The 9,796-nt window shown below is 33.0% G+C and overlaps 2 protein-coding genes across 2 annotated transcripts; both read left to right on the top strand.

Moving 5' to 3' along the window:
* Positions 1 to 1,706: 1,706 nt before the first annotated feature.
* On the top strand, positions 1,707 to 2,642 carry LOC107282314 (olfactory receptor 11L1-like). The gene has a single exon (XM_015810086.1). It carries the CDS (start codon positions 1,707 to 1,709, stop codon positions 2,640 to 2,642), a length of 936 nt encoding a protein of 311 aa, XP_015665572.1.
* Positions 2,643 to 8,555: 5,913 nt separating this feature from the next.
* Positions 8,556 to 9,509, top strand: LOC107282313 (olfactory receptor 5B21-like). The gene has a single exon (XM_015810084.1). It carries the CDS (start codon positions 8,556 to 8,558, stop codon positions 9,507 to 9,509), a length of 954 nt encoding a protein of 317 aa, XP_015665570.1.
* The last annotated feature ends 287 nt before the right edge of the window (positions 9,510 to 9,796 follow it).

The raw sequence follows: 9,796 nt of genomic DNA, 5'->3' as shown, positions 1-9,796 counted from the left end.
CCCAAAACCCGATATGGTCCTCTGCTCCCGCCATATCTGCCCCTCCCACTGACCGTACCTATCACAACACCCTCCCCTGGTCCCCCAACCTCCCCCCTGATCACTTTAGTGCCGTGTCCCCCCGACATGGCATGGGTTGGCCTACCCACCCTATCCCCCCCACACCCCCTAAAAATTTCTCAAAACACCCCACTAAAAACCTAACCAATTTGGGTTTTTTCCCACAAATTACTGCTGCACACCACCTCTCGGGGCTCCACACCCCTTCATCAAGGTGGGCCCTTGAGAGTGTACTGGGCCAGGTCTGCGCGGCGGGGGAGTCACGCAGAGCCAGCAGAACCGTCCTGTGGATCATTCGGTAGGAACAAGTCCGGCTGTGAAAAACCAAAAAAGGGGTGGGGGGGGGTGGAAACAATCCTCATGGAGTTGGTAAGATGGTAAAATTGGTGAGCCAGGTCAAAGCCCACCCAAGTCCAACATCCAGCATCCATTATTGAGTGAAAAAAAAATCGGTGCTTTCTTGGTTTTATTCAGGCATTTTCTGTTTGTCTACATTCAACTCCATATTTACAGATTTTTCCACAGACTACAACTAATAATTGTCCCTATTGCATTCTTTGAGAATTAGTCTCTTGTGATGCCAACTATTTTTACTGATGTCAAATGTTTCCCAATGGGAGAGTTTTGTTTGATATGGTATCAGATATAAAGAAAAGAATGAGGAACAGACTTATACCAAGTACTTTTACATTCATGCAAATGGGCAAAAGAAAGATACTGTACACTTTAATTCCTGGACTATAGGTAATTTCAGTAAATAAATTTACCATGATAAAGATATGTACCATATTGTCTTGTTCATACTCCTTACAAATAATATATTTTTATTATTAGCTCTAAATCACCTATTGTTTTAAAATGCTTTACTAAGAATGTTTAATTGTTAAAAAGTACCTTAAAATATTTCAAGTAAATGTGATTTAAAATAATTATCCTCAGATGAACTGAATATAAATCCTATAATTATGGACAAATGCTAAAAATAGATATTAAAAATTAACCCTGATGGTAATACCAGGTAAGAGAGATAAATTTATATGCCAGGATGAAGGTCAGTTCATAAAGACTATGGAGAAAAAGAGGGACAGGCAGGTTATTCTATGACCAACCTGTGCCGAAATGAAGAGTGTTCATAATTTAATTAGTCTACTAATTGGATTAAAAAAACAACACATTTTCTCAATGAGAAAACTAGAATCTTCTTTTGTTGTTTGCATCCTAACTTTATTTTATTTATTTAATATGTTCCCACTAGTTTTTATGACAGTTATGTATACATTTATTTGAAACAATTTTAACACAGCATAAAAATAATTGGATTCATCCTTGAATTCATTTAAAATGTCTTTTAAGTTTTAGCTAGATTCCTTTTCTCTGAAATAGATTTCTGCTTAATGATAGCATGCTGTTTCCATGTTGTTTTCCAAGCTTTATTTTTCATGTGTTATCTGGGAATCAGTTGGAAAATGGAAGCCAAATTTCTCATGTGCCATTCTGAAAGGAAAGTTTGAAATATTTTTATAGATCAATTATTTTCTTCAATTGGAAGAAATCTTTGACAGATACTTCTAGAAATATAAACATCACTTAGGAATCTCATGTTTAAAAATTATTTCAGGAACCAACATTAACTTATAAGGAACATAATGTGGAGAAATCAGTCTGAAATCACAGAATTTATTCTTCTTGGATTTGGAGAACTTCATCATCTGCAGATCTTTCTGTTTCTATTTCTTTTGGTAATATATATCATGACCATGGCTGCCAATATTATTGCTATTCTTCTTATTGTGAATGATCAACGTCTGCATACCCCAATGTACTTCTTTTTGGGAAATTTGTCCTGCTTAGAGATTTTCTACAGCTCAACCATCCTGCCTAGAATTCTAGCTAGCCTTCTGACAGGAGACAAGAAAATCTCTGTTTCAGGTTGTATTACCCAGCTATATTTCTTCGCATTCCTGATTAGTACAGAGTGCTACCTCCTCTCTGTGATGTCATTTGACAGATATTTAGCTGTCTGCAAGCCTCTCCAGTATGCAACAACTATGACTATGAGAGTTTGTATTCAATTAGTTCTTGCTTCTTGGTTGAATAGCATGGTATTTACATCTATATTTTTAGGTATGGTCTTAAAAATACAATTCTGTGGTCCAAATGAAATTGATCACTTCTATTGTGATTCTCTCCCACTTGTAAAACTTTCCTGCAATCACATCAACCTTGTGAAAAATGTTACAATAGTAGTTTCATTCATCTTTACTTTTCCTCCTTTTCTTTTGACACTAACATCTTATGCATATATTATTATTGCTATCCTGAAAATTCCAACCACTACTGGGAGACAAAGGACTTTTGCTACATGTTCTTCTCATCTGATTGTTGTCTCTATTTTCTATGGAGCATTAATAATTGTATATCTAATACCAAAAACTGAAACCGTTAACCTCAATAAACTAGCTTCTGTCCTTTACACAGTCCTGCCACCCATAGCTAACCCTCTCATTTATAGCCTGAGAAACAAAGATGTCAAAGAAGCCATGAAAAAGGTGATAGCACATATTCTGAAACTCCCTTTGTGAATTGGAGACTGAAGTCTAAGTATATTCTTTCCTTTTATGGACAAATGAGCAGAAAATTAATTAATTTGAATGATAATAGAAATTAGACTGTACAAAATACTTTTCTTGTCACTATTATTTGTCTTTGCTGCATGTGGGCTTTGAATGGTATGTTAGATTATATTCCAGCAAAGATAAGAAGATCAGGTCAAAAACTGAAAAGGACTATGGAAAATGTTTAATTTAGTTTTATTATTAAATACAATCATTAAAAAATATATTAAATTATTAAATTAAATACAGTTCATGGTGATTGCTTCCTGAATATTTAATACTAGTCTACTTCTGTTATATTAAATATTATGTTTCAGTGATTTAAGTATGAGTAAAGTTCATATTAATGTTTTCACAATCTGCACTCCTCAAGTTTCTCCTCTCCCACTTATCACTATTCCTTTTAGTGATTGGCTTTGACTTTTTATCAATAGAGTGGTAGAACTGATGATCATATGATCCGCTAGTGGAATTTTTATTATAAAAGCTTCTATCAACATTTTTGACAAAATATTTATGAAATAATATGGCATTTAAGAATTCTAACAAAGCTGTAATTGAAACATGTTTGAATAAACTTTACTTAAGTACATAAAATTTCAAGTTACATATATATGGACATTTACAAAACAAATTACAAATTACAATTCTAATTAAAAATTGATGATGAAATAATTTCAAAATAAATTTAAAACCAAGTAGTCTTTCTGCTGCAGTTTGTGCAAAATGCATTGGTTTGAACAACTATGCCCAAGTAGTTTCCCTCATATCCAAGCTGTATTGGTTACCAGTAAACTTCCAAATACAATTGAAGTTGCATAGGACTTAGTTACTTAAGAAACTATTTGTCTTTCAATGGTTTTTGTCCATTTGTTGTATAATTATTTTGTAATGTTTAAGCTTCCATTGACTGAACTGTGTCTTCAAGCATGACTCAGGAACTATCCTTTTTCTGCCACAACACTTGACTCTGGAATAAAGATTCAGACTCCCCAAGGCTTATTTAATTTAATATCCCAAGGGAGGTTATGCTGTACAGGAGGACACTGTGTCCCTTATCTCCTAAATTTGGAGATTACTAGGAGTTTCTCCAATTGTGAACATACTGAACAGGTTAATTGTAGTAGAGAAGTTACTTTAGTGCTAAACTCTATCAGACTTATACAGTAGGTTAAAACCAATAATTGAATTGATTTGGAAGGTTAGTGGTAACCAGTGCAGAGCCATGCACATTAGTATAATATACTCCTGACATTTAGCAATTACTGTTCAATTGTAACTTCCAAATGATCTTCAAAGGTAGCCCTATATAAAGCATATTGGAATAGTTTATGTGTGTGGCGATAAGGTGATGAATAGACTTTGCATAGACTTTTCATTCTAAGAAGGATTACAAGAGGCACACAAGCTGAAGCTGAACAAATGCTTCATGGGTATGGCCTCTACCTTTTTACCAAGAAATATCCATAAATTAAAGATAAGTCCAAAAACACAGATTTATTTTCTTAGGAAGTTTTCCATAAAAGACAACACTGCAGAATCTCAATTAGCTAACAGAAGTTCTATCTTACTTGGATCCGTCTTTAACCTATTTCATGCCATTTCCACTCCATCACTAGTTTGACCTAGTCATGTGAAAAATTGGGTCTATATAGTATATAGCGTAATGCTGATATTGGATTCTGGACTGATGGATGTTCTGTCCCAAATATCTATTAATTAATTAAGCAAAAAAGAGACACCTGACTCTTATGACATCCCATATGTGAGTAGCACCAACTCTATATTTTCACTGTAATCACCAAATTTCAGAGTAAATCATCATAAAAGACCACTTCCACTCTAAAACTTTTGCAGGCATTAAGAAATGATATGATGAATGATGTTAGTAAATGTTGCTGAGAAGCCCAAGGGAACCAGAAGAGATTCAGCTGTGACTGAATTCCTGGCAAAAGTATCAATGCATTTCTATCTTCTGGCTATACCTGGATCCAGATTCAAAAGGATAATCCATTTTTTCTAAGGAGTCTTGTAGTTGTATATTTTTCCCTCCATTTAATACCATTCCTTTGAAAGTTGTCAAAATTGACTTGATTCAGGGAGAATCTTGTAAATACAGGGCATATCACAACTTCCTTAATGGCTCTCAGAAAATTCCCTTTTGCAATGAATCATTGACCAGCTCCAAGTCCATCATGCACAAGTCCACAAATGACACATACTAGAGAGCATCTCATTTACTTTATCAGAGTCCACATGTCAGATTCTCACTTTAAAATGTAAGCCATTGCTCTAATTGCCAGATTTGAACCTTTCCATGAAGAGTTAAAACTTGGTTTCTGTAATGCATTAATTATACAACACAAGAAAAGATTAGTAAAGGAAGAACTGTAGCCTCCTTTTAAGAAAACCATCTCAGGAGAAAAGATGTGAGATGTGAGAATAAGATCTACTGTGACAAAAGCAAAAGTATGAGGATGTGGTGTTAGAGTAAATTAAAGACTAATAAACCATTAAACTACTGTTATCAAGCCTATGAAAATCAATTCTGCCCTTCTTCTATTTTGCCTGAATTTGAAACAGTGTACTTCCCAGACAAAAAAAAAGGTACTACTTAAATATCCACAGCTGGAAAAGTTAGTAAGAGAGTAGGAGAATGACTATGGTTGTCAGAACATTGTGCTTTATTCTGAATGTTATTTTTTAAAATTATTTTCAAACTCTGTCCTTGAAAACTAAAGGGATTGAAGATAATAATCTTCAGCAGATTGTCTACACATTCAGAAAGTCCAGTGTTTCCTTTCTATGCTTGCTAGTCAGCTCCCCAGTTCTACAGGAAGCCATGCTATAAAAGTATAGAGTGACCATCTGAATTGTTCACCTTGCAAGATTCTTGAACTGCAATTTCAGTTGGATGAGGAAATGATCGAATCATGACAAAGACTTCATTCAATAATAGTTCTGAAACAATCATAAATTCAATTTATATTTTTGCCTTTATGAACAATGGTATTAGATCTTAGTAACATGAAAATGAGAAAATACTAAATAAATCAGAGTAGTGATACATCAATTCTAGCATCCTATTTTTGTAACGAGAACTTTATAGAAATCCTGTATGCAGAATAGTAAGTCAATTTCTCTCCTATTGTTTCCAATGAATAATCTAAAATAGAATAGGTTAATAACAAAATGATATATTGAGTAAGGATTTTGGCAATTACCACAATCTATATTACTTCAAATGCAATTTTGATACTATAACAAATTTCAACAGAGTTGAGCATTCCCACTTCAGTCATTACTCAAAATCTCCTAAGACTTTTTTTTAATAACACCCAAAGGGAAATTTCTTTAATAAAATCTCTGATCTCATACAAGCGAAGGAGAACAAAATAGAACATGTTGGATGAATAAGATGTTGTAAGTCATTATAACCTTATATGAATGTCTGTGTCACATAATACTTTTCATTAAGCTTTCTAAATTATGGTTATGATTTAGCTGGAAAACAGCAAAAAAAACCTGTTTGTTCTGATTGATTCACACACCCTAAGTAAATTAGTGAGATTTATTATTTATTTGTTTATTTATCCCTAGATTTCTTTCTCATGAAAGAGTGAATTGTAGTCAGCAGCACAAGGATCTTGAAGTTAATTCTGCTTACTTTATCTCTAATTTAATCAAAGATTACTCATTATTGTAAAAAGAGAAATGCATCATTTATGTATTTTTAATATATTTATTGACATGTGTAGCACAAGATAAATTTTAATTATTTAAATACATTTACTTCACCACCAAACATAATTCACAATTATCCATTCTTGAATGTGGGAAAATTTGTCAAATGTATCTTTGTTGTATCTTTGTTGTTTTATGTAGATGTAGATGTTTTTATGTAGATGTTTTATACTCCTTATATTTTACCCATTAATATAATATAATTACAGCTAATTTTTATAACATTTTTCTAGAAATGAGTAGGGGCTGAGTATTTTTGTTGTTTACATTTGGCACAAAATTTATGTATACACATCTCTTTTTCTACTATCTCTATCTTTATCTCTTTCATTTCTATTAGATTTTTTCAATATAGTAAAAAAGTATCCAAAAATCAAAAAAAGAGATAAAAAGAAAGAAGTACATTTTTGAAAGGAAAACATATAATGCCCTTCTTTTAACTGAAATCATCATCTTATTTTTTTATGAATATCTTTTCAATCTAAGTTGTAACTACTCTTTCTATTCTCTTAGGGGTCATCTTTGGTTATTAAAGATATCTATTAAAAACATGCATTTTTAAATGCATTGCTGTGAGATAATACAAGCAAGCAGTATAAAGGAGGTAAATGATTAATTTATGTGTATGTGAATATAGTTCTGCCTTTATAAGGATAACTCTATTCTGAATGTATTACTTTTTAGAATACATAAGTGAAATAAATATGCAGGCCTAATATTCAATAGAATAGAATAGAATAGAATAGAATAGAATAATAACTTTATTGTCACTTTGAATGTACACTAATTGGCATACATTAAAATGAAATTTTATTGCATACAGTTCTCAAAGGGTCACCACCTCCAATAAGTCTATATAGTAACTTTGCTATTACATTCTTAAATATTAGCTGTGAAAGAAGCTGATTATTAGTAGAGCTGAAATTGGAAAATATCATATTTTAATGATGTGTATATTATATTAATAACAATTTCAGTGTTCCCACTTAATGAACGAATGGGGTTTAAAAAAGTCAAAGGGAAATATAGAACAAACTAAAATTCTAATAACTGAAAGGAAGAGGAAATTCTGCATACAATCACAATATTTTAGATTTTTATACAACATGGAAGGGCAGGAACAGATAGTGTCTGAAAAAGAGAGTAGAGAGTAGAAAAGTCTACTTCTATTAATTCAGTTCCAGTTTCTAGATTGACACATCTGGATTCAACTCATGATGTGAAAAATTTAAGCTAAATACTTAAATTGTTTATGCTTTGTGGTGTGAAGCTAGATCAATACCCTGTACTAAAAATTGTTTTTATATGCATATTTTATTCAGATAATTGTGAGCATATGTGCAACTGAAAAAAATGTGTTTGGAGAATAGCTTGATTCTCTCTTCTTTGTGGCAGCCCCTGAGATATTGTAACACTGCTATCATGTCCCCCCTCATCCTTCTCTTCATTAAACTAGACATATCCAATTCCACCAACCGTTCCTTATATGTTTTAGCCTCCAATCCTCTAATCATCTTTGTTGCTCTTCTCTGTACTCTTTCTAGTGTCTCAACATCTTTTTTTACATCATGGTGACCAAAACTGGATGCAGTATTCCAAGTGTGACCTTACCAAGGCATTGTAAAGTGGTATTAATATTTCATGTGATCTTGATTCTATCCCTCTGTTAATGCAGCCTAACACTGTGTTGGCTTTTTTGGTAGCTGCAGCACAGCAGCCGCAGCATTTGATATGTATCTCATCTGTGCACTTCCAGATTTGAGAAAATTGCACTGAAAAAAAAACATTTAATCTAAAATTAGAGATTTGCATGCCAGAATTTATATATTTCATGTTCAAATTGTTTAAATAATAACTTCAGATATTTATTATGAGAAACATAGTGAACAGGAGACAAATTATAACTATAGAATTTTTCAGCTTGAGATTTTGGAAGTTTCATCTTCTGCATATATTTCTGTTTCAAATACTTCTAGAGATTGACACTATAGTTCTAAATTCCAGCAACCCTCTCTCTTTTATGATAGTGATTGATCAGCATGTATATATATACTGTTATTGTATTTTCTGGGTAATGTGTGCAATGCTATACCAGTTGTTTCAAATATTCTCCTTGTAGTTTTTATATATGGTGTAATGAAAGCACTGCAGAGGAATCAAACTGAAATTACTGAATTTATACTTTTGGGATTTGGGGACGTCCATCATCTGCAGATCTTCCTGTTCCTCGTTTTTTTAGTGATCTTCATTTCAACTATGGTAGCTAATTTCCTTACACTTCTTGTAATTGTGATTGATCAATGCCTGCACACTCCAATGTACTTCTTTTTGGGAAATTTAGCCTGCTTGGAGATGATATATAGTTCAACCATTCTTCCCAGGATGATAGCTGCTCTCATGACTGGAGACAACACCATCTCTGTAAAAGGATGCATCACACAGTTTTATTTTGGTTCATTCCTGGTTTGTACAGAATGTTATCTCCTTTCTGTAATGTCTTATGACCGTTTCTTAGCTGTTTGCAAGCCTTTACATTACGCAACTATTATGAATAGCAAGGTATGCATACAGCTGGCCACAGGCTCATGGCTCAATAGTATTTTAGCCATATCCTTGTACTTGGGCTTGATTTTACAATTGCAGTTTTGTGGACAAAATGAAATTGACCATTTCTTTTGTGAGGCTCTCCCATTGCTGAAACTCTCCTGCAGTGACACATTTCTGGTAAAGCTTGTTACTTTCACTGTGGTTTTTATCATCACTTTCCCTCCTTTTGTTTCAACTTTGATCTCCTATATCTATATTATTGTTGCCATTCTGAAAATCCCATCTACCACAGGCAGACAAAAAGCTTTTTCTACTTGCTCTTCTCACTTGATTGTTGTCTCTACTTTCTATGGAGCCATTGTGATTGTATATCTCATACCAAAAACAGATGAAGTGAGAGATTTCAATAAGATTTTTTCTCTCTTGTATACGGTCCTGCCCCCTTTACTCAATCCCCTCATATACAGCCTGAGAAATAAGGATGTCAAATGTGCTCTGAGAAAGGCTGCAGGAAAATTGTTAGATGGACAATGTATAAATTAGTGATCCAAAACCTGATAGACATTTACAGCTTCCAAATTAAGATGAACATTATTTTGCGATTGTTGATTTTGTTTAAATGGTACATGATTGTCTACAAATGAATTATTGAATTGAATTTATTTGTTTGTTTGTTTATATATTTATGAAATTTATTTGCTGCCTATCTTGTATCCAATAACTCTGGGAAGGTTACAACATTTAAATTACTTTATGTTAATTTCCTCCTCACTTCTAGAATATATTCCATGATATACCACCCAAATCCAAATGTACTTTGGCCTGAAAAT

Source organism: Protobothrops mucrosquamatus, unplaced genomic scaffold, assembly GCF_001527695.2.
Source record: "Protobothrops mucrosquamatus isolate PMUCROS unplaced genomic scaffold, P.Mucros_1.0 scaffold7, whole genome shotgun sequence".
Lineage (NCBI taxonomy): Eukaryota > Metazoa > Chordata > Lepidosauria > Squamata > Viperidae > Protobothrops > Protobothrops mucrosquamatus.
Note: the sequence above shows the minus strand (reverse complement) of the source record. Positions and strands in the feature narration are given on the sequence as shown.

What these genes read in the sequence shown, in the direction of transcription:
- LOC107282314 (XM_015810086.1), top strand. Translation starts at nt 1,707, where the DNA reads ATGTGGAGAAATCAGTCTGAAATCACAGAATTTATTCTTCTTGGATTT.
- LOC107282313 (XM_015810084.1), top strand. Translation starts at nt 8,556, where the DNA reads ATGAAAGCACTGCAGAGGAATCAAACTGAAATTACTGAATTTATACTT.